Genomic DNA, 24,880 nt, shown 5'->3' with positions numbered 1-24,880 from the left:
ACACATACGCATTCCACCTTACTTTTCATTTATGTTTTTCAGTTGGAGTGACTCTTGGTCTGTTTTTTTCTTTAGTCTTTGTGGAAGCTTGTTGGTCTCCTGGATGTCAATACCTACTTTTAAGTGGTTTCTTCATTCTCCTGGCGAGATACCAGTTTTAAAAGGGAGGATTTATAGTCTATGCAAAAAACACTGCCAGGGGCTTCTTTCCCTTGGCTGCACCTGCTAGCTTTGCACATTTAACATATTTATAGTAATTAAGCTTTAATTAAATGCTTACTGGGAGCTTTGTGGGTTTTGTGCCTTTGTTAAAATAAGCAACAGAGCTATCATAGATTAAAAACTAATGCAGTTAGGACCTTAGCAAGCTAATGTCTATGTATTTGTAGCGTAGTGACCCTTTCTGCATGCAGCTACTCTGTTTTTCATTGTTTCAGGCAGAAATAAAATGGCAGTGAAATATTGAGTCATCCTCTTGGCCCCTTATGAGGGGGGGCAGCGTGGAAACTCGTAAGTCCCAGTGTGATGACTGGGGGGAGTTATAAAACACTGGTGCCTGGTTCTGCTTCCATTCCTTACCATCGATGCAACCCCTGTGCACCAGTCCAGCGGGGAGGGGCATGGCTGGAGCATGATTTCAGGGCTCCCAAAGTTGTGTGCATAGCTCATGCGGTGAGGAGGAGCACCTGGCTGTACTCAGTGGGATGAGCTTCTCAGGGCAGTTCAGGCCTCTGCAAGGCTCGGTGACGGCTTGCTTAGCAGCAGCAGTAGCAGCAGCACCCGTGTTTTACAGGGGGAGAGAGAAGATAAAGCCAGTTGGCTGCAGCTGGATCTCTGTGTCGCCGAGGGGTCTCTGTTTGCTGGGGCAGAGACCCGTGCAGCTCTGGCAGGGGCGGTGTGGGTGATGGGCGCATGGCTGCTTGCTTTAAGAAAGTTTGTGTGTGTTATTGCAGGTTCACAGTCAAGCCTCTTCTTTCCAGCTTCCCTTTTTCTTTTTTACTACTACATAGCTACAGTATTTCTATCCGTGTTCCTCCCTGCTTTTCTCACACACCTGTCTTGTTTTACACACAAACGAGCCCTTCATTCCCCTGGTTCCCCATGTGGATCTCCATGAGATACCTCGGTGAGTGCAGGGAAGGTGGCAGGAGGGACAAGAGCAGAGGCAGCTCCACCTAAGGAGCATTTCTTATCTGGCAGGTGCTTTCTCTTGGAAGCTGGTCCCTGTCTCCCCTCGCCCATGGGTGTTCTGTATGGACTGCTTTGTGTCCTCTTAGAGCAGGAAGGAAAGCTTAATGCTCTGTGCTGGTGAACCATCACGTTCATCACCATGCATGGTGAACCTTCCATGTTGTTCCTCCTTTTAAATGAGTCCTGGTTGTTCATCAGCTCACGGTATAAGCACCTCCCGGGCATATCGTGTTCCTTGTTGCGTCAGGGGCTGTAGCTCTGATTCCTCTCGCTGTTTCCCCACACAATCGCCTCTTCTTCATTTTCTTTTTGAGGCTTTGACTTCTTGCACTCCCTTTCTCCTTTTCCCTCCGTCTTCAGGTCGGACTCTCTTTACCTTTCCTCACTTTTGCACCTCAAACACCTTCCTGCTGGAACAACTGATGACAAGTGACTCCTCCCTTGTGCCTCTGCTGTCCCTTCCTTCTCTGCCCTTTCCATGTAGATTGAAAGAGATGGGGGGCTCCACGTGGGTACCAGGACCAGCAGTGCTTGGCCCAGCATGGTCCTGTCCCTCCCTTGCCCTCCTCTGACCTTCCTTAAGGAGCGGAGTGGGAAGTGGCTTGCGCTCTGCCTCGGTGTAGCTTGCTGGGAATTCTGCCCTCTTCCACGTGTACCAGACTTTGTGTATTGAAGGTGTGTATAGATGTTTTATATTGCTAATAACAGTCCATCATGCGTCCCTAATATTCTAGCTGGTATGTTCCTAAGATTAGAGTGATGGCTCACCTATCTGGAGCTATTTTTCTGTCTACAGGCAATGACATGATTAACTGGTGCAGTCTTATTACCTATATTAGGCACATACATCTGTTCCCTGTGATTTTTTTCATTCCTTTCACTTCAGACAACTCATTCAGAGCTCTCTGCAGCAGAGCGGAGAAGTATCTGGATGCTTTTGGACGCATGTAATGTTGTCTGTCAAAGAGCTGAGTTGTTTGAACATGTTTTTCAGCTGTGCTGACAGCACATTTTGAAGGACTTGTTCCACAAACTGGGGTATGCTCTTCAAGTACTCCCCTCCAAATGTCTGATGAACAGAGTCCACTCAGCTGTTCCCTGCGTTTGTAGCTGCCCGCCTGAGGACAGGCCAGTGGCAGTTGTTCCCCCACGCTGCTCCCCTGCTGCCTTGGCAGCGTCCCCCATCTGACACCTCTGTGCCTGAGCACCCCTTCCACAGTGATCCATGGCATCTGATGTCCCTGGAGGGTCAGGGCACAAGGAGATAGCACCATTTTAGCAGTTTCTGCAAATCTCCAAGCCATAGAAACCACCTCTGTGCACATCGTACCACCACATGCAGGCAGCAGGACTTCTAACGCTCCTTCACTGATGGCTGGGGGCATGCGGCGCAGTGCTGTGCCTTGACCATGTCTCTGAAGCGTGACTCACCCGAGCCACATGCTCAAGAGGAAAACTGTTGTGAACAATATTACAATTATCACCCTTCAATGTTGGTGTGGTTTTTTTTCCTTTATGGATTCCATAATCCTTTTAGCCCTTCTGGGGGGAGACGAGGATCATTTCATCTGGATCAATATAAACTGCCACAGAGTGAGGGAATGCTGTGGCTGCCCTGCTTTCTGTAGCCACAGGGTAGGCGTAAACGTATTCCTGGGAAGGCACCCATCCACATTTAGACCTCATCTAAGAAAAAAGGAAAGAACAGGGGCTGGAGTTTAAAGAGCAGCTCCCCCTGGCCCTCCTGCCCTGCTGAGTTTTACAGAGAGTAAGATATAGCCACACAAGGGATCTTTGTGTCCGGGCAGGACCTGTGGCTTCTGCCAGAGCTCAGGGCAGCCGCATATCAAAACCCATCAAGGCATTGCATTGTGCTGATAACTCACGGTCATGGGGAATCACTGGACTTCTTGGTTCACCAACCCCAGCTGCCGGTTGCATTGGTCCAGGCACAACATTTCTCTCCTGACACAGCCCCAGTCACATCCAGCCACCTCGTCATTGATTCCCCAACCCTATATTGTATGTATGTATTTATTTATTTAACAATAGTCTGGTCAGCCATCTAAAAGCAGAAGCACTTTCTCCAATCGATTGAACTGCCCGGCAACTTCAGTTCAGCGTGCCTCTGAGTCATCACCAGGGTCAATTTAGATATTATATTCACGCTGATGAATAGGCTCTGCCTCTAATCTAATGAAAACTTCATCAGCAAATTAAAACTCAGCTTGTTGAGGCTGTTGAGCACAGGTGAGTTATGGAGGAAAGCCTGCCTTCCTGGACCAGCTCAGCCTGCCATCAGCATCCCTCTCCTCTAGGTATCTGGTGCAGAGCGTTGTTCTGCCCACACCCCTGGCAGCAAGAGAAAGAAAACAGGAGGTATATGGGCAAAGAGAATCCTCCATTTAAAACTCAGCCCTTTATTAATAAGCAATAATTACGGAAGCTCTGGTGAGGGTGCTAGAGGAAGGCGGAAGAGAAGGATGCCTTCTCTAGCACTTCACCAGAGCTTCCTGAATTGACCCCCACAACTGCCTTACAATGTGGGAAGTAGTTACACCTCTTCTCCCTGGGAAACCTGAGGTCTTTTATTCAGGGACTGCATTACTAGCCCATGCTCTGTGACTGTCATCTGCATTCGCAAGTCCCTTGCTTATTCCAATGACACTCACGTGCTTTGTGCTGATGAGTGCAGTTACTCTGTATTTTGATGGTGCCGTTACCTTTCCTAAAAGCTAATTTGCTTGAATGTCCCATTACCTGCAAATTGAATAGGTACAATCGATATTTGTGACTCCAGGAACATCTGGCTGGTGCAGAAGTGCCTGGAGGGCATGGCACCTCCCAAAATCAGGAGGTGAGACTGAAAGATGATTGGAGAGGGAGGCTGAATGTGCAACGTATTGTTATCAGACCAGTGAGTCCTTCCTGTGTACAGAGCTGGATCGCAGCCCAAAAGGGGGCCAGGCTTTTGGAACATCAGATTTTGCCAGTAAGAGATGATATCCATGCTTATTCAACTTGAGCCTCGCAGCTATCTTAAGAGCTAAGGACATGTGTCTTACTGCTCTGGGGGAAATGGTGTGGAGTGTTGTTAATAGAGACAGCAGAGTACTTCTGACATCATCACCCTAGACCACCTTGCATCTAGCATTTGTGGTCCTCTGCTAAAGTTTCCATGGAAGGTCGCTGCTCAGAGAGAAAGGCTGAAGGTGTATGCAGTGAACGAAGAGGAAGGGGCTGCCTGGGTGTTGCTGAGAGCACATGAAGGTAATATCTGATGAAGTGCCTGAGAAGAGCATTCATTTCAACGTAGTCACTGAGAACAGGAAAGGAAGATGGATGGAGTTACCAAGGAAATTATAAGTCATTGTGTGTTATCATGTGACTCATTCAGTGCCCATAGCTCACCCCTGGGCTGCAAGGTTGTGGATTAAAGTCCTACACTGGGACTTGGGATCATTTCTTTTAAAATGACAAAGATGCATAGACCTTAAAATGTATCATAGCCTGTCAGCTAAAACTGGAGTAGGGGGATTTTTGGTGTTGGCAACTCTTTGGTGTTGACAGCTGTGAGGATAGGGTCCAAGAAGGGTGGTTTGACCATATCAGAAGCTGTACTTTAAAGCGCTTGAATGATCAGAAAGGCTTTCTGATGTAGATGCTGGAAGCCCTACAGTAAGTCAGCTGCCTAGGGCAAGATCATCAAAGGCTTAATTGAGGGACATTTCACTAATGGTGGCTTCTGTTCAGTAGCTAGATGTCCATCTCTAGGAGCATGGAGGTCATTGATGCAGACCAATAGGGCAGCAAGGCAGTACCTGCCCCACCATCTTCCATCCTGTACCTCCTGCTTTCCATAGGGACTGCCTCTTCAAGATCTCTGATGCAGTTCTCCTGATGACTGGGCTGACCACAGTAGCCCCAAGTACTGGAGATGCAGGATGTTTCCAGAGGAATCCAGCTGGATCTTCCAGAAGAACTTTGCGCAGATCATTGATCTGTGCTAGAGCTTTCCCAGGTAGAAAGCCTGGCTGTGGCACCTTTGCTTCTCCTGTTTCATAGACTTGGAGAGATGGCACACCTCCTGCCCAGCCCTGCCAGCCAGGCACTAAAAGCAGGATTGACAGGCCTACCTGATGACCTACCTAATGACCAGGGGTGGAAGAGCCTGGGCTGGTGGGCTTTGGCTGGAGCTGCTCTGGACAGCCAAGGCTACACACTTGGGCTCATGTGATTTTACTTGCGGCCAAACTTCTCTCTTGCTTTTTGTTTTGCTGCAGCCATAGCAGTCAGTGGTAGAGGTCCTGCAGTGTCCTCTTATATAAGGCAACAAGTTGGAGTTGTGAAGTGGAGGTGAGTCAGGAGCTACACATACTGAAAAGCCCTTGCTAGAGGTGCTAAAGGATTTTTAGAATAGGTTTTGTGCCCCATGCCTTGTTGATGCTCCCAAGGCGGTCCAGAAGGACCTACAGGCTCGTCTTGTGGCTAGAGAGATGGCACTCCTACATAAGATGTCCTCATGGAAGTGGCCTTTAGGAGCAGTGTAGCAGGGCAGTGTAGAAATGGCTTTTCTGAACATGGAGGGGGAGATTTGTATCCACACCTTTCTTCTCCCTGGTGGCAAATGGTCTGTTCTGAGAGGACTGAGGATGAAACAATAAGGTTGTATCTCACTGAAACTATGCTGAAGATAGTGGATGATCTCACACGCTGACCCTTGCACCAAGACCAAAACTGCTGAATGAACTGAAAGAAAATACAAGGTCCTGCACGTGGGTCAGGGCAATGCCAAGCACAAATACAGGCTGTGTGGGGAGTGGATGGAGAGCAGCCCTCAGGAGCAGGTCCTGGTGGATGAGAGGCTCAGCATGACCCGGCAATGTGCGCTCGCAGCCCAGAAAGCCACCCGTGCCCTGGGCTGCATCCCCAGCAGCAGGGCCAGCAGGGCGAGGGAGGGGGCTCTGCCCCTCTGCTCCCCTCTGCTGAGACCCCCCCACAGCGCTGTGTCCAGCTCGGGGGTCCTCAGCATCAGAAGGACACAGACCTGTTGGAGCGGGCCCGTCAGAGGCCACGGAGCTGGTCAGAGGGCTGGAGCCCCTCTGCTGTGGGGACAGGCTGGGAGAGCTGGGGCTGTGCAGCCTGGGGAGGAGAAGGCTGCGGGGAGACCTTAGAGCAGCTCCCAGTGCCTGGAGGGGCCGACAGGAAAGCTGGGGAGGGGCTTTGGGCAAGGGCAGGGAGTGGTGGGACAGGGGGGAATGGCTTGAAGCTGAGAGAGGGGAGATTTAGGTTGGACATGAGGAAGAAACCCTTCCCCGTGAGGGCGGCGAGGCGCTGGCCCAGGCTGCCCAGAGCAGCTGTGGGTGCCCCATCCCTGGCAGGGCTCAAGGCCAGGCTGGACGGGGCTGGGAGCAGCCTGGGCTGGGGGGAGGGGGCCCTGCCCCTGGCGGGGGGTGGGACCGGGTGGTCTTGAAGGTCCCTTCCAGCCCAAACCATTCCATGATTCTGTGATTCTATTATAAAATTGAGGCTAGTTGAAGGGATTTGAGTGGTTGAGAGTGAGCACATCTATGATGGGAGGCTACTTAGAGCTTCATATCCTCCTTTGCTGATGTCTGGAGGTAGGTGAGATGATCCTCATCCTTAAGTGCCAGTCCTAAACTATCAGATATCTAATTTTATCATGGGTGTGCAACTCAAACTATTGGAGAAAGTCTTCAGTGTAATGTGCTCCTGACTACACTGAAATGGTGAAAGATCACAGCTGGTAGTTGCTGTTTGGCCAATACGATCCAGTGCATCTCAACCTAAATATTTTAGAACAAAGGGCATTGTTGAAATACAAGTATAAACAAACCTGTGCTCACACGGGAGATGGCCGGAGGATCTCCTGCCTTCCAGCCTGCTGCTTTGCTCACTAAAAGTAACTTTGTACGTGGTGAAGAGTTTACCAGTGCCGGTAAGGAGCTGGCCTTTATTGTACTGTATTCAAAGAATAAAATAACCACCTTTGATTCTGCTAATGCATTTATGGGGTAAATGGTAGAGGAGCTTAAGTGAAATTCTAAATGTGACTTGACAAGACACAGCCTGCAGATACATGTCAGTCAGTCTGTGGTGCACATCGCTGTCAGCCCGTGAGCCATGTCACCAGTGATGAATGCTAACTAACGAGTTACTGTCTAGTTGTCATGGAAGGCTTGAACCCTGGAAAAAAAATTAAGAATTAACTGGCTTCAAGCTGCTTTCAGAAGTGGTGAGAAATCTAATTCTGGCCCGATTGTTTGGGTTCGAAAGCAGAGATGGAGGACTTCCACACCAAAACTGCCTGGCCTGTGCGTCTTGTGTTAATCTGTGCTGCTGCAGCATGTTGATAACCTCGCGGGTCTGGGGGCTGAAAGCCTCGATCCCAACGCACGGGAGAGTTTAGTATGGGATGTTCTGCCTGTGTTGCTGTGGCAGTCAGCCCTAGGAGGGCCTGCCCCTCCAGTGGGTCCTGCAGCCGCCATGTAAAATAAGGGGGAAGTTCTCTACAAATTCAGAGGTTGAATCTCTTTCCGAAGTCCTGGCAGCTGCTGGGCTGGTTGCAGACGATCGGGCTGTCTTCGGTGGTGATCTCATACCAGTGGGCTGGTTCTCAGAGGTGGGGATTTGCCTGAATATTATGCAGCAGTGGAATGCTTTTCTTCCAGAACCCCATATAATTCATGCAGCTGAAATTTGTTCTTGAAATGCTGGGGTCTGACGCTTCATCTTGTGAGGGCAGAAAAAGGCAAAGGAAGGCTTAGCTGTCTCATAGGCCATGTGGGTATAAGAGATGCCTTTTCAAGGGTGGCTTCCATGAGCTGCTTCGATGTAGATGGACTGCTCAAGTGACTGCTGTAAATTGTAGGGCAGAAACCTCAGAAGTGAATAGTGCCCTTTTGCTGTGCTGCATGCTGAAATGCTATGGGCTTCTTGTCTTGGGAGGGTGGCACCTTTATTAAAGGAGGCTTAGGTGCTGTTACGATTGCAAAAAAAATTGTGATTGTGTTGCAATTGCAACCCAAAAGCAGAAGTAACAGCACCATGTAGTTTTGCTTCCCTTAACCTGAAGGCTGTTGCAAGAATCTATCTTTCTGCAGGGGCAGGGATGGCCTTGGAGCCAGGATCTGGCTCTGACTGTACATTTGCTGCTGCTGGGGACAGTTTCCACCACTGATCCAGACCTACAAAGTTACGGGAATGTCACTGATTCCCATGGTGATCTGGGAATATGAATCATGCTCAGAGCGTGTTCTGTGCAGGTCTTCTTGGGAGGACTGTGTTTCCCTACAGCGTCACCCCTGCCTCAAGTGCCTCCCGCATCTAATGGGTTTCAGAATATGCTGGTGTGGTTTTATTTGTGGAAATGTTCAGTTATGGTTGTTGGTTTCCTTCACTAGCCGGGAGGGCTTTCCGAGTGCCGTCTCCCTTCTCAGCCTCTGAAGGACTTTTAATTACTCATGTTCTACCTCTGCCTTATTTTTGTTCCAATTTGTAACAGTGTGGTGAAGATCCTGCTCGCAGCTAATGCAGATCCAAACCTTGGAGACGATTTCAGCAGCGTGTATGAGACTGCCAAGGAAAAAGGCCTCCATTCTTTGGAAGGTAATATTGTTTGTGTGCAGCCACTTGCATTTGCTTTTCAGGTCCCAAAATTTTCTTTCCTGGCTTTGAAATGGAAATTTGACCTTGTATGGTTTTTTTTAGAGCCAGCTTCAGCTCGCATTTAAATGTAGAGTAACTGATGGTACGTGGGCAAGTGTGTCTGAAGATGAGAGAAAACATTGTGTAGATGTTTATGAGAAGCAATCCTTCAACGTCCTAGAGATAACCTGTTTTTATATAGCCAGAACATAATACAAAGTTGTAGATAGGAGTGTCATCCTGTTGACCCACATGCAGCCGCTTGCTGGGGAAGGAGGAGGGTTCAGGGCAGTGTATTCTGTCAGTAACCTTACCCCAGATCTTATAAGTAGGTATAAAGTGAAGAAAGACTTGGCCATTTGAAGTAAGACTGGATGATGTAACTGGTTGCAATTACTGCTGCTGTTTTTTGGGCAGGCGTTAACGCTACCTTTCAGGTCTTGGAGTCTTTACATGAAAAGGAGGAAATGTTCTGCACCGTCGTTTCATCTTGTTATGGTTTTTCTTGGCTGATGTCTCAAGTTCCAGTCTCACCCTAACATTATCCCCATTGCTGGGATGTTGATGCAGACTTAGAATCACAGAATCACGGAGTGGTTTGGGTTGGAAAAGACCTTTCAAGGTCATCTCGTCCAACCCCCCTGCCGTGAGCAGGGGCATCTTGTACTAGGTCAGATTGCTCAGAGACCTGCTCTGTTTATTCAGACCAATTTAAATTTCCAGACTGTTTCCACTCTTTACGACGATAAATGGTGGTTAGATTTTCTTGGGTTTGTGATTATCGATGGAATCTCAGGCAGGGGATGTCTGGACTCTTGGTGCCCAGCTGAGAAAGTGGCCAGCTGCACGTTTCAAGGATGCTTCTTGTCCCCAGGCTTTGTTCTGAGGTTGGCATGAGTGCTGGCAGGACTTGACCCCACTAAAATGTCCCTGGCTGTTGCCTTCCCTGTTCCAGAAGCCTCTTCCACATCTGAATGCTGTGCTGACCTGCTGGCCTTGGCTCTGTGCTGGCAGACCACAGACCATGTCCCAGCCATCCCCATCACCCTGCCAGAGCTCAGCCAGCCTCCAGGGCTCACGTTCCTGGGGACTGCTGCATCCACAGTGACTGCGTTTGTGTGCTGTGACCTCCTGCTCTGGAGTTAAACTGTTTCCTAGCTGCTGGAAGGAGAATATTGGAGGAAGCCACACGGGTTGTCCGAAGCCTGTTTGCCCTGTGTGGTTTGCAGAGCCTAAATCACGTGGTGACATTATCCATGGGTCTGTTGTGCTTTTTGCCTCACTGCTAAGAGCTGAAAGCTATATGAAGTCTAATGAAGGTGTAATATTTGAACCTTTCATAAAACACAGGTTGAGTTAAGAAGATGAATCAGTGAGAGGACAGTTTTGACAGGGTGTTATTTTATTTTTAAAAGCTCTCTGCTCTCATCCCTCACTGTAACCCACCCGTGCAATAGACGTGCTCCTTGATGGAAGTGAGAACACGCATATATCAGCTCGCTGTAGCAGTGAATGCAAAATGTATGAAACAACATTAAAAAATGAACAATGGAATGCCAATACATAATGCATGTACATAGACTTTGTTTAAGACAAAGTATATCAACCAATACAGTTAATTGTTTTTGTCTGCATTCATCCCTCTATAATGTTATGTATTTTGGGGTGAAGAAAAGATAAGGCCACTCACTAAGAAGTTGCATTAATTCTTTGGTTGACATGTTTTATTAAAAAGAATAAATTCAGTTGCATTTTTAAAAAGAGAGGGAGAGAGAGAAACTGCCTTTGTTTTTTACTTTTTTTAATGCATTTACATATTTCGTGTATAAATATTTTTTCATAAAAACATCCAAATCGAGAGTGTATGCTCCACAAACGCTGCACAAAATATATTACAGACATTTATATGGATGGCAGGAAGGGAGACAGAGGGCTGAAAATTTCCAGGCACCCAGTGATTGATGGTAGACGAGGCTTCCCCTGACGCTTTATTGAGTTTCCGATGATTATCTCTCTCTGAGACATTTTTTACAGATGACGGCCGAGCTGTCACAACGGACCATGGGGGAAAAAAACCAACAATAATAACACTTTAATCTCTTTACTGCACTGCTCCCTAGTATCTCAGATTCATCTTCCCTGACGCACGCAGTTCATTATCCTGCTCCTCCCTAGGTAGGAAATGACGACAAATAAATAAATATACATACTCACCCTGTATGCTTGGAGAAAAGACCCAGGAAAGGAAAGGAGCCAGGGCATTAATTGATCTTCCTGGAGGTACTGCGGTTCATTAGCGCAGATGCTGGGCTAGGACAGCATCAGGTATTCATTACAGTGTTTTTCTCTTCTGAACTTTTCAAATCTTCTGGAAATCTGTCGCTAGCTCTTAGGAGGGAACGTGGAGACTGCCCTGCGGGGGATCTGCTGCCCAGGTCTGCTTGCTTTGCTGTGACAAAGTATTAGATGCTGAGAGCCCTTTCAAGTTCTTGATGGCAACATGGGCTTACCGAGTTCTGGTTTTATACCCATTCACCGAGGAGCTTAGCACAGCTCCAGGAGCAGCATTTGGTCCACCAGCTGGGTGACGTTCATTCAGCAGGAGACAGCATGTGCCAGTCCCACCATCACTCAGGCTCCGTGGTGGGGCTGTGTGTTTGTGAGGCTTGCACGTCTCCCAAGGCTGGGGAGAAGGGTTGTGGCCAGGCCTGGCCCTACTGCCTGCTCCCCGCAGATGAGTGAGAGGGGGATTAGTCTCCATTAACTCTGGAATGGGTGCGACAGCCTCCCTTTCCTCAAAAATCAGATATAAAGTGCAGAGCCTGTCAAAACCCACAGCCCTGAGTGATAGCATCTGCTCGTTGATAAAAGAGCCAGTGAGGATGGTGGACACTGAAATGAGAGAGGAGGGATGTGCCCTCCCTTCAGGCATGAGCGTGCTGCTCACATCGGATTCTTGATGATGGAATACTTGACCTCTTTGGTGGCTTTGATGGCGCATCTGGCCAGGTTTTAGATCAGGCTTCTCTCTGGTGTGCTGAATGCTCTCAGGGCTGATGTTGTGAAGATGCTGTCTCTGCTCCCGTAAGTCTTCCTTCCTGGCTGATCAGCAGCATGGTATTATTTCCTTCAATGCCAAACAAGAGCCACTCTTTTTTCCACTGTTCATTTTTGCTGATGACTGGAGCACAGGGCTTACAACCCAGGATGTTTGCTAAAGCCTGACCTTTAGACCAGCTGCAGAAGAGTATTGGTGCTGCAGACCCTTCCTACGGACCCGTGCAGGGTGCTGGAGCCCTGCCCAGACACACGGGCTGGTCTGCTGGAGACTCCCAGAATTGGGAATTTGCTTCGAGGTCATGTGCTGATGGGGCAGTGTCCTCTCCTTTCACAGCTTCCTTTCTGTTTGCTGACATCACCGCTGCCTTGTAGTAATCTATTGGTGTGTTGGGAGAGAGTTTTTCCTGGCTCGGGAGCATAGTCCCTCCTAGGTGCTAGTAGAAACAGCGTCTAAAACCAGGTTTTGCACCAGAGCATCATCAGCAGAGGCACTTCCACCCCTCCCACCGCGTGTCTGAGTCTAAGTTTGTGCGTAAATATTGCAGACATTGTTAAGCCTCTGCTTGGGGAGGGGTGCTTGGCAGGAGGGGTGATGCCTGTCTGTGCCATCTTAGAGGCAGCCCGTGCCTGTGGTCCAGGTCTGCTAGCCACGGTGCATCGCCTGTGTGCCAGCTGGGTTCGCGTGGGACTCTGGCACTTCTCCAGCTCGTGTGTGTACGCTGCAGAAAGGGGACAGGTCTAGCGAGAGCTGGGCTTGGAGCTGGAGCGGTGCAGCCTCTCCCACAGAGAGTCTTTGCTTCTGTACATCAGTTGGATTTAATGCATTCCTTGATCTTCCAGCTTTGCAGTCCAAACTCTTGAGTTTGCATCTGATCTAGAAGATTTAGTCTTTAGTGTCTGTCTCAGCACAGTCCTTCTCCTGTCCTCCTGGGAATGCCTTGGCCCAGCTTTGCTCTGACCTGCAAGCACCAGTCGTTGGGCTTTCCCTTTTGCCAGGTATCTGTGCATGTTGGCATTCAGCAGAACAGAGCTCAAGGGAGGAAAAAAAATACAATTAATCAGCTTTAGAAAACATTGTTTTCTGTTCAAAGAAGCATCATGGTCTCTGGGTCTGATTTCACAAAACCTGCCAGGTCTCGGTGTAATTGCATTTGCTCAGGGGATTTCAGGCTTTCTAGTCAGCTGTGAAATGCGTTATTATGAATTATTCCCATCCCGGTAGCATTGAGGAATACACCTCGGGGAGCACACTGTACCAGTGGCTAAGGAAACACAGGATAAAAACTCCAGGCCCCAAGGACCAGCCAGTTTCAACATAAAACTGAAGACAGCAGGAGCAGAGATGCTCAGCATCATGATCTGCAGCACTTGAGCCCACGTTACTTTTCAGTTAACAAAGGAAGTGTTTTTAGAAAAGTTCCTGCTTTAAAATGGCTACTTCTTGACACTTCTGGGCAGCGCCAGGTAGAGGAGGCAGCTCCTGGTGGAGACAGGCCCAGGAGCAACCGGAGTGGAGTGGTAGGGGAAGCATAGCATGACTCTGAGGAGATGCCCTGGCCATTGCCAGCTGACTACTGTCCCCAGCATCTGTAGTGCTGTTGTCCCTCAGCCTCTCTGGCTCTTTTCCCTTGGTTATGGCTCATAGGTTTTGGCATTCTGTGCTTCCAGCCTGAAGTAGGTGCAGACTGCTGGGACCGCATTCTGGCTGGAGGGGGAAGCTGGTGTGGAGGAAGCATTGAATGCTTGTTCTCTGGCCCTTCTGGACTGTAAAAGGCAAAAATAAAAGGCAGAAGTCTCTGTGTTGCTTGCTTGCGTTGGATCCTGTTTTCACTTTGAAGGTGCAAATAGGCTGTGGTTGGAACAAGGCTGAGAGGTCTTCTTCTGCTGGGCTTTCCCCAAGCACCTCCTTCCCTGTCTGGGTGCTATGAAGGTGGGCCCTGGGATTTGTGGAAACCGTGTTGTCTTCATCTCTGCTGCTGCTTAGTGGAGCGGGGACAATAGCCACCAGAACCCTCCACTGGGGTCCTGATGGTATCCTGGAAAAGGTCCTTAGGCCCTTAGCAGGCTTCCAGGCCGGTGGTGGTGGTCTGTGCTGCTGGTGCGCCTTCAGACAAGCAGCTCTTTGTCTCAGTGAGCTGAGCTTTCATTCTTTTTCCCCTGCAGTCCTTGTAACCCGGGAGGATGACTTCAACAACCGCTTGAACATCCGAGCCAATTTCAAGGGCTGCACAGCTCTACACTATGCGGTACTGGCTGATGACTACCTGACTGTCAAACTGCTGCTGGATGGAGGTGAGTTCCATAGCTCCACCCGACTCTTGGGCCAGGAGCACTTTTTCTGAGTAGGCCTGTCCCACAGAGCTGTCAAGCTTGCACAAGGGCCACACTCTTTCATTGTCAGGATTAGACGTGATTTACTGTTTGCTTTAATCTCTTTAATTTTTAGTTTCTGTGTTCCCATTGATCTCCAGTGGTTTTTCTCAGGTACTTCTGGTGGCTGTTCTCATCTTAATCATTGACTTCCCTTTCCTCCTGCAGTTCAGTGAGGATGCATCCACTGGTGTCTCTGTTCAGTATTTTGAACATTTCCCTTTCGCAATTTGCACTCCACTCATCAATCATATCCCTTACGTACCTGTGTGGCACAGAATCAAAGAGCCCTCACTTTACTGATAATGGATCTGCTCTGCATAGGTACTGGATAGGGACCACTACCCACATGAAATGGTTTAGGCTGGGGTACTGTTGGTACCCTGGTGATGCAGCTCTTGTCAGAATTGGTAGAAATTAGCTTGTGCAGTAATTTGGCCTCCTGGTCAAACCACAGACCCCTTCTTCTCCTGGATCCTGCTTCACTGTCATCTCTTATGTACTCAATGGCTCTAGAGTACAGATCCATAGAGATATGTACAGTTGGACCAAATGATCTTATGAGACTTTTCCAACCTGAACAATTCTAGGATAATAAATGAGATGGAAATTCATAGGATTATAGCATAGTTCAGGTTGGAAGAGACTTCAGAAGGTCTCTAGTCCAACGTTCTGCTCAAAGCAGGGTGAGCTGTGAGGTCAGACCAGGTTACTCAGGGCTTTAGCCAGCTGGGGCCTGAAAACGTCCAGGGATGGACACTGCCCAACCTCTCTGGTGACCTGTCGCAATGCTTGACCGTCTTCATGGGGAAAAAGCTCATTGGCACTAGTGGAGGAGAGGAAGAAGATGCATTTAGCTAACAGAATAGAGATGTGCTACCATGACAACAGTTTTTTATATTTACCCTCCTGCTGATCTTTAGCAGGATGACATTTGCGTCTGTGTTATGCTGTTATCCAGAACCGGAGTCTGCTGAATGTGTATCTACATCTGCGTGGTGCCGTTAAATTAGCTGCATCTGCCTGCGATACAAATTGCTCTGCAGACTGCAGAGCTAGTTGGTAGAGTTCTGCTTCCCTCCAGGTTTGCGTCCTTTGTCCCTAGCATTCCTCTTACAACAATTTCAACTCCTCTCCTCCTGCAAGGTCACCTGGGGCACCTTTGAATGAGCAAGAAACAGCGATGTTGTGCCTGCTTTGAAGTGTGTGCTTGCCAGCAGCCTTCTGCCAAATGCAGTATACAGCAGCTGAACGCTGTCAGCCCGTCCCTGTGGTGCAGAGACTCTCTAGCGTCTGTCTAGCCAGATGCTGATATTTTTGCAAAAATTTTTGGAATATCATTGTCTTCGTGGTGTGGGCATCACAGGAGTTGAGGAGTTAATTCTAGGGAAGCAGGCAGGCAGATAACTGTATGACGGACTCACGCAAGGCTCATTCCTTGAGAAAGTAACTAAAAGGATAATGGAAAGTAGCGTCCGTGAAGGCTAACCATCCCCAGAAGGGATGAAGAAAAATAATTGTAGGAACATTGAACCTTGATACTCATCTCTACCGTATGCTTGTTATCTTTTACAAATAGAAAAATAAGAGTGAAAGGCTGAGATTCAATACCCCTGAATTCCACAGGTAACTCTGGCTCAGGGTTTCTCTGGGAGCCTGCGGGATACCAGAACCCTATCTCTTGGCCATAAATTAACCCCCCAAAAAAGGAGCCACTGAAAGAAAACCTATTGCAAATGTATTTAGCCAAGATTCCTATGGGTTGCTTGCAGAGAAGGGAGCTGAAAAAGCAGACAGCTGCTCTGTGGGCTGTAGGAGTATGTGCGTGTGGTGACTGGGAAGTCCTCAGATGAAAATATTGGCCCTTGTGTGGTCCAGCGCATTTGTCTGACGTGACAGACTACTCCATGTTTGGTAGATACATAGACGCTGCCTGAACACTGAACCTGGCAGTTTCTCAGTGCATCTGACTCGCTACATGTCTGCTGCACCGTCCAACAGCACGCGTTCAGCGGTTGCTTGTCCCAGGGTGCTGGTAGTCAGAGGAAACTGCTTCAACAGGACCTCTGAGATCCCACAGCTGTGGGCAGGGATGCCTGTGGGAAGAGCGGAGTGAGCTTCACTCTCTTGAGTGATGAGTTGTGAATGCACAGGGCAGGCTTTGCTGGCGAGCACAATGGGCTCTGTGATGTTACAGAGAGTGGCAACGTGGTCAAAGTGGTGGCATGGAAAAGTCCTTGTCACAGCATTGTTGTGAACAGATTTGAACAGAGTGAGCCTGGGATGGTGTGAATCTTAACAGCAGTGTTTTATCTCTAAAAACACCTAAAATACAGGTGTGGACTAGCCATGAGGGCAGAGGCATGGTCTGCTGTGAAGATGGTACACAGGCACACTCCACAGCAGTGTTAGGGATCATGGAATCACAGAATCATGGAATGGTTGGGGCTGGAAGGGACCTTCAAGACCAGCCAGTCCCACCCCCTGCCAGGGGCAGGGCCCCCTCCCCCCAGCCCAGGCTGCTCCCAGCCCCATCCAGCCTGGCCTTGAGCCCTGCCAGGGATGGGGCACCCACAGCTGCTCTGGGCAGCCTGTGTGTTGCACAGTGTATGTATGTTGGTCACAGTGGTCGTGAGAGAAGGCGACAGCAGAGCTGCCAGCAAGAGGCTGAGAGCTCTTTTTCTGTCTGTTGAGTTTGGGCTGGCAGTCGCCCTCCTACCCTCTGGGGAAAAACTGGAATAACGTTTTTTAAAAAGGTACCTCATTAGTTTTTCTGCCTTTGAAAATCTCCTTACAAGACACGTGTATTATTAGCTGATTGAAAGTACCAAGGCAGCTGCTCGGTTATTCTAAGTACAGGTAAAATGTGGGTGCAAATAAGTGAAGTCAGCACTAAAGAATTTCACTATACTGAATAAATAATTGCAAGTGGCAAGTCCAGCTCATTTCTACAGCTGTCTCCTGCTCAGCTATCTGAGAGCTTGTTAGAATACAGGACTCTCTTAATAGAGAGGACTGTTCTTTTTGTTCAAATGCTGTTTCTGTATCAGTACGGGAGCCACTGCTGTCTTTGTGAATGACCACTTCGGCTGCTTGATGCTCATAGAGAGTTCTTTGTTCACAGCAAAGTGTTGCAGCCTGGAAGAACTCACTCGAATCTCAGGAAAAAAAGCATATAACAATCTGTAGGACTCTTGTTTGTTTGAGTACAACGGAAGGGATTGTGTACCAAATCAAAGTGAAAATTCTGAATTTATCCAACCATAACACTGAAACGTGGCAATTGCTCATTGCTGATCTCTTCGTAGTCCAGCCCGATGGAAATCCTTGTGGATACAGATTCAGAAGAGTCTGCACTAAGAATGCATTTCCAAGTGAAAACTGTAATCTTGCAGAGATACAGGCATGTCTCAGTGCTTAGACCCTGGGAACATTGGTCCACCAACACGAATCTCCACTCGGCGCATGATGTGAAAGGTCCTGCTGGAGTCCTTGCAGCATCCTGAGGTTGAGTTTGCAGTGCTCTTCAGATTAATCTGTATTTGCCAGCCCATCTGCAACATCCAGTTACTCTTTGCCGTCATAGTTACGATGAAAATTAATGATGATTTACTTGCTAAATCAAATACGTCTCCCCTTTTTGTCAGGTGCATTCTTCTGAGCTGGTAGCGTTACAGCAGACCCTTCCATTCCTTTTCAGTGAGTTTTGCACTCTGGAGTTCGATTTCATGATTGGTGCCTGACATGAGGTTTTCATCGCATTGACTGGGGTGTTCCCCTCCTCCTGGTTCTGTGTGATAATAAAGCGTCATCCTTGTTAGTATAATCTGCAATGAATACATGGCTGAAGGTCTCAAGTGGAGATCGAACACCTTTCAGAGCGTGCCTGCCCCGGGCCCTTTGTGAGGATAATTTCCCCATGCTGTCTGCCATTGACATTCGCGCATAGGATGTCTCCTGTTTGCTGACATGGAACAGGCTCCCCTCGCTCCCTCCCTTACACTTCCCTACACCTGCCTTTTTACTAACTGTCCATTTACTCTCCCTAACACTTCCTTCTCTTGGTGCCCTGCCCTCAGGGCCAAAGCCATTAACTGCCAAGGCCCCTCTCTGCTGAAACAACTACCCCGTTGTGTGGCGCTGGTTTTTTTTTTTAAGGGAAGCCCCTATGCACTTGCCCCTCACCCCACATCCCTGGCCTTTTGTGGCCCATTCAGTGACTCGCTTGACCCCTCCAGGACCTTATCGCCTTGTGGTCAGCATGTGTGTGCCCAGCAGACCGCGAGACGAAGTCGCTGCTCTGTTGTCCTTTTGGGCAGTTGTTGGTGACATTTCACAGTCTCCTGACCTGAGCTGACACCATAAATATCGGTGTTTATGGGAAGGAGTGGGTGGGAGCTCGCATCCACAGCATGCACCAGTTGCTACTGCAGGCGCGATCGATTCAGAGGGCTTTGTGTTTGGCTTGGAGGAAAGAAGGCAGCGTCTCCAGCTCGCTGACGGTGGAAGCCTCTTCGTTTCAGAGGGAGCTTTTGTTATGTCAGTATTTAAATCTGCCATATGAAATAGCCAGTGTTAAAAGGTTCAGCTTTCTGCAAGGTTAGCCTTACCACAGAGCTCAGCCACCTTCTAGCACCCTTCTAAGTCTGATTCTGCTCCAGAACCTGTCACTGAAATGCAGGTAGCCAGAGGAGCCCAGACAGGCGCTGATCCGTGGGGGACCGGGGCTGGAGGCCAGCATCTGGAAGCACACTGCGTATATTCCAGCCCTCCATCCTCCTCTTAGCTCCGGACACTTACCAATAGTCAAACTGAACCTCCCGGATGGCTCATGTTGCTACCAACCCTCGTGGCCTCCAGCAAAGTTTCTGCAGGAGACTTGGGAGGGGGCTTGAGTTCAGGACTGGCTTAAATTCAAAGCCTGGTCCTTCTAGCCATGTGGATGCAGCAGTCTCAAGCCCGCAGCAGGTGGATTCAGGATGATGATGAAGGCAACAAAGACACAACCAGCAGCACTTATGTTCCCATGCGCAGGGACCTGTCCATTCTCATGCTGTCAGTGAGAGGGGTAATGGTGTGTTTTGCAGTGGAATGAGTTGTGATTCATTTTGTTTAATTTCTTGGGACATGCTTCTGTTACTGTTTTGGAGGGATTATATTTTTTTACTCCCATGTGACAAATACACAGCAGGGTTTTAGGTCCAAAGAATACCTGCAGGCTTTGGAATCGAGCAGCAGGTACCTGTTATTACTTTATTGGGCTAACGTGGGGAGAAGAGTTTAGGTTTGAAATACGTGGGGCTCAGAAGTGGGGCTGTGAAGAAGGGCAGGCCCTGGTCAGGGGAACTGAGCAATAGGAGGCTTGAAGAAGCTTAGAAACCAGAAGAGCCTGGAGAGATTCACCAGAAATTGTCTCTGTGCATCTCTGAGTGGCCCCACCTTTATTAAACCACATGCACAATCTGCTTGCCTTCGCTGTAAAGGCCCTTTGCAGCCTGTCCCAGCCCCGTGCATCATGCTGTGTTTTGCTATTGAAAGATCACACCGCTGACAGCCAGGACGCCAGCCACCACCACCTTGTGAACAGACTGTTGAACAAACGTCTTCACTTGGAAGGAGCTCACCTGGACGCCACAAAGACGCTGTTCTTTCTCCCGTAGTGCTCTCTCCGGTGCTCAGTTGTCTGCAGGAGACATTGCAAGTTGTTTGCTGATGCCTCTTCTGTTGCTCAACAGTGTTTCCTTGGCAGTGTGTGGTCCTCTGACTGTATCCAGCCGCTGTCTCATGCTTTATGATCTTTGAGGAGTGGTATCTTTGCCCCTGACTAAAGTATTTAGGTCCAAAGATACTCTGTAATAGTTAGGAGGGACAAAGAGGAAGCTGAGGGGAGAGTTGTGTTTCCTCATCAGGGTGCCAGGGCACAGTAGAATCCATGAAATCGCTGAAGTTGGCAGGGACCACTGGAGACCATCTCGTCCAACCCCCTGCTCAAAGTAGGGTCACCTGGAGCAGGTTTCCAGGACTGTGGTTGGGGTTTGAATATCTCCATGGATGGAGATTCCACAACCTCTCCGGGCAGCCTCTTCCAGTGCTCAGTATCTGTTACAGTAAAGGTTTTTCTTATGTTTTGAATTAAATTCCCTGTGTTTCAGCTTGCACCCGTTGCCTCCTGTCCTGTAACTGGGCGTCACTAGAAATAGCCTGGCTCATCTTCTTCACCCCCTCCCATCATGTGTTTATACACTTGGATAAGATCCCTGTGAGCCTTCCCTTCTCCAGGCTAAAGAATCCCAGCTCTCTCAGCCTCTCCTTGTATGAGAGGCACTAGTCCCTTCATTGTTTTCTTGGCCCTTTGCTGGACCTACTCCAGTAAGTCCATGTCTTCCTTGACCTGGGGAGTGCAGAACTGCACACCAGATGTGTCTCACCAGTGCTGAGCAGAGGAGAAGGATCCCCTCCTTCAACTTGCTGCAACACTCCTCCTAATGCAGGCCAGGACACCATTGGCCTTCTTTGTGGCAAGAGCACATTGTTGGGTCATGGTGGACTTGGTGCTCACCAGGATGTTCTCTGCCAAGCTGCTTTCCAGCTAGGTGGCCCCAGCCTGTGCTTCTTCCTCCCCAGGGGCAGGACTTTGCATTTGTTGGACTTGCTGAACTTCAAGAGGTTATTATCAACTCATGTCTCCAGCCCACCAAGGTCCCTCTGGATGGCAGCACAACCTTCTGGCCTATCAGCCATTCCTCCCAGTTCTGTATCTCCTACAAACTGGCTGAGGGTGGGCTCCGCCCATCATCAGGGTCATTAATGAAGCTGTTCAGCAGCTGTACCCGACAAGTGACAGGCCTACAGCTGCACTTTCTGCTGCTTCTCATGACCATTGAGCCAGTTTTCAATCCCACTTCATTGTCCACTGTGGGGATGTTATGGGAGATGATGCTGAAAGTCTTACTAAAGTCAAGATAAACAACATCCACTGCTTTCCTCTTCATAAATCCGTGCTGGCTACTCGCAGTCACCTTCTTGTCCTTCGTATGCTCACAGAATCACAGAATCAGCATGGCTGGGGTGGGAAGGCACCCCTGGAGACCACCCAGCCCAACCCCCTGCTAAACCAGGTTCACCCGGAGCAGGTTGCACAGAGCCACGTCCAGGCGGGTTTGAATGTCTCCAGAGCAGGAGACCCCACAGCCTCTCTGGGCAGCCTGTCCCGGTGTCCCGTCACCCTCAGGGGAACGATGTTCTTCCTCACATTCAGATGGAAGCTCCCGTCTTGCACTTTGTGCCCGTTGCCCCTTGTCCTGTCGCTGGGCACTGCTGAAAAGAGCCTGGCCCCGTCCTCGTGGCACCCACCCTTGAGATATTTGTGGGCATTGGTGAGGTCCCCTCTCAGTCTTCTCCTGTCCAGGCTGAACAGCCCCAGCTCCCTCAGCCTTTCCTCATCAGGGAGATGCTCCAGCCCCTCATCATCTTTGTAGCTGCTGCTGGCTCCTCCCCAGTCATTCCCTGTCTCCCTTGAGCTGGGGAGCCCAGACTTGGACACAGCACTGCAGACATGGTCTCACCAGGGCAGAGTAGATGGGGAGGATCACCTCTGCTAGGAAGGGGTTTGAGGATGAGTTTCTCCATCACCTTCCCAGGAATCAAGGTGAGGCTGACCACTCTGGAGTTCTCCTGATCCTCCTTCTTGTCCTTCTTGAAGATAGCCATGACATTGTCTTTCTTCCCACCCCCAGGGGCTTCTCCCCATTACCATGATCATCAAGAGAGGCCTCACAATGACATTTCTGAGGTCCTTTAGCGCTAGTGGATACTTGCTTAAATTTCCTTAACCTGATGTGGCTTTGAGCAACCTGGTCTAGTGGAAGATGTCCCTGCCCATGGCAGGGGGATTGGAACAAGATGATCTTGAAGGTGCCTTCCAACCCAAACCTTTCTGTGATTCTATTATTCTATGATCCTCCTCCGCCAAAGGTCAGTCTTTCTTGCTCCAGACATTCCCAACGGAGCCCACACCCCTGCAAGCTGGGGAGCCCCATGGGCAGAGGAGATCCCGCGTCCTCTCCTGTGCCCTGGGTGAGGCTCAGCAAGGCTGAGGCAGAGGGGGGACAGCCTGGGGAAACCTCATGGGCTTCAAACCTTGGGACAGCACTGCTGCTGAGGGATTTGCCCTGCAGGGGGGTATCCCTCCTCCTGGCACGGACACTGTTAACCTTTCGCAGCCTTGTGCTATGAAGAGTTGTCATGGCTGTGGTACCCCTCTAATAAATTAAATTCTAATAAATTAAAGCACAAAAGAAAATGCTGCAGAGAACCATCTTGTTCTTGGGCTAGAGCTTATGAAAAGCAAAATCAGAATATTGTGACTGCTTCCCCCCATACACACCCGAGAAACCTGGGCACAGAAAGAAGTGTAGAGGCAAGGTTTCCCTGGCACTTAACAGCTCAGCTGTCATTTTTCTTGGATGTTGAATTGCTTTTCCAAGGTGTTTCTTGTGCGTGTGTCCGTGTGGCGAGGGGTTGGCTGAACCATCAGCTGCTGTTGTGTGAAAATGCACTACTTTGCTGATGCACGTAGGTAGGTGGTCTCTTCCATTTCATATCTTTGCTTAAAAGCAGAGCAGTTCCCTCCTTCAAGCCTGTAGCCCGGACCTCCCCTCTCTATCCCCATCGCAGGGACAGGCACATCTCCTCCTGCCAAACCTGAGCAGCCTCGTTACGTGTTTCATTCTCCCCAGCACTCTCCTAATCATTCAGCAGATGGACTTGATTACCTCAAAGGTCTTTTCCAAACTAAATAATGCTATGATTGACCAACTTGCTTCCTACTTCCCATCTTCAGAAAACCCCTTTGCTTCCAGCTCCTCCTAGAGCCAGTGTGTGGGCTGCCCAGGCTGCTCCTGCATGGGAAACGCCTGCTCCAAAACACCGTTTGCCTCCTTCTTCCTGCACGGGACCCTCAGTGTGACTCCAGAACTGATCCTTTTTCTCATACCAGTGCTAACAGCCTCTTGGACTGGGATAGATGGTCTTGGGAGGTGCAAAGGGGCTAATTGAGCTCACCTAGCATGTAGCTGGGAGTGGAGCTCAGGTCTTGACTCCAGCCATGTCTCACTGGAGCAGCCTCACTGGCCTGCCACCTTGGGAGACTCAAGCACGTGTGCCTAGGTCTCGTGCTCAAGTCTGTCTTGTAAAACGTGAGTGATCAAGTCAGCTCAGTGCACATATCTCTAATTAAAAGTGAGAGAGAGAGAGGAAGGAAAGAACATACATTTATGAAAACATTTTAGCTGAAGCTGCAATAACGCAGACTTCTGAACTCAATTTGCCAGTAAATTTAGCACAGTACATTTGTTGGTAATGCTCCATGCTCCCCTATTTGGTACAGTATAATTGCAGATATTGTGAATAGGATGAATGATGGGTAAATGAATTACAGAGCCAGCATTACAAGGGATGCTCTTTTGACATCAGAAAGTGAAAGTGCTTGTGATACAAAGCACAAATAGAGGCTGGGCAGAGGATGGATGGAGAGCAGCCCTGCCAAGAAGGGCTTGGGGGTGCTGGGGGATGAGAGACTCAGCATGACCCGGCAATGTGCGCTCGCAGCCCAGAAAGCCACCCGTGCCCTGGGCTGCATCCCCAGCAGCGGGGCCAGCAGGGCGAGGGAGGGGGCTCTGCCCCTCTGCTCCCCTCTGCTGAGACCCCCCCACAGCGCTGCGTCCAGCTCGGGGGTCCTCAGCATCAGAGGGACACAGACCTGTTGGAGCGGGCCCGTCGGAGGCCACGGAGCTGGTCAGAGGGCTGGAGCCCCTCTGCTGTGGGGACAGGCTGGGAGAGCTGGGGCTGTGCAGCCTGGGGAGGAGAAGGCTGCGGGGAGACCTTAGAGCAGCTCCCAGTGCCTGGAGGGGCCGACAGGAAAGCTGGGGAGGGGCTTTGGGCAAGGGCAGGGAGTGGTGGGACAGGGGGGAATGGCTTGAAGCTGAGAGAGGGGAGATTTAGGTTGGACATGAGGAAGAAACCCTTCCCCGTGAGGGCGGCGAGGCGCTGGCCCAGGCTGCCCAGAGCAGCTGTGGGTGCCCCATCCCTGGCAGGGCTCAAGGCCAGGCTGGACGGGGCTGGGAGCAGCCTGGGCTGGGGGGAGGGGGCCCTGCCCCTGGCGGGGGGTGGGACTGGCTGGTCTTGAAGGTCCCTTCCAACCCGAACCATTCCATGATTCTCAGGAAAAATCAGGTTGTAAGTATACCTGGCTTTCTTGTGTTTGAATTCTGTATAATGTGTCTTGGAGTGTTTTCAGTTTCATCCCAGATGGCAAGGGCTCCGTTCTTACAGGGAGAGAGGGTGAAGGACATCACTGGACAACTGTGTCTCCCAGATCCCCAGGAGCCAGCAAGTGGTGACAAAGAGGAGATACCTTGGGCCTGATCACATCCTGAGAAGGTGATGTTTCACTGCACTCAGTGGAGTTAGCAGTGTAAGCAAGAGCAAAATTGGGAAAACTACAGGAGGAACTGAGGAAGTCAAGGTGCTGTAGGCCTGCTAGGTTGATGGTCTTGGAACAGGATGTCTTTTCTAATGGATGGTTCCCCAG

General features: G+C 49.7%; 1 protein-coding gene across 1 annotated transcript in view; it reads left to right on the top strand.

The window, feature by feature from the left end:
* Positions 1-24,880, top strand: part of CLPB (caseinolytic mitochondrial matrix peptidase chaperone subunit B) — a 92,869-nt gene that overhangs the window by 23,453 nt on the left and 44,536 nt on the right. Inside the window, 2 exon segments of the mRNA XM_037377024.1 lie at positions 8,717-8,820; positions 14,083-14,211. Coding sequence (XP_037232921.1) covers positions 8,717-8,820; positions 14,083-14,211 — 233 coding nt within the window.

This window comes from Falco rusticolus, chromosome 2 (assembly GCF_015220075.1).
Source record: "Falco rusticolus isolate bFalRus1 chromosome 2, bFalRus1.pri, whole genome shotgun sequence".
In the NCBI taxonomy this organism is placed as follows: domain Eukaryota; kingdom Metazoa; phylum Chordata; class Aves; order Falconiformes; family Falconidae; genus Falco; species Falco rusticolus.
This window is presented reverse-complemented; position numbering and strand designations above follow the sequence as displayed.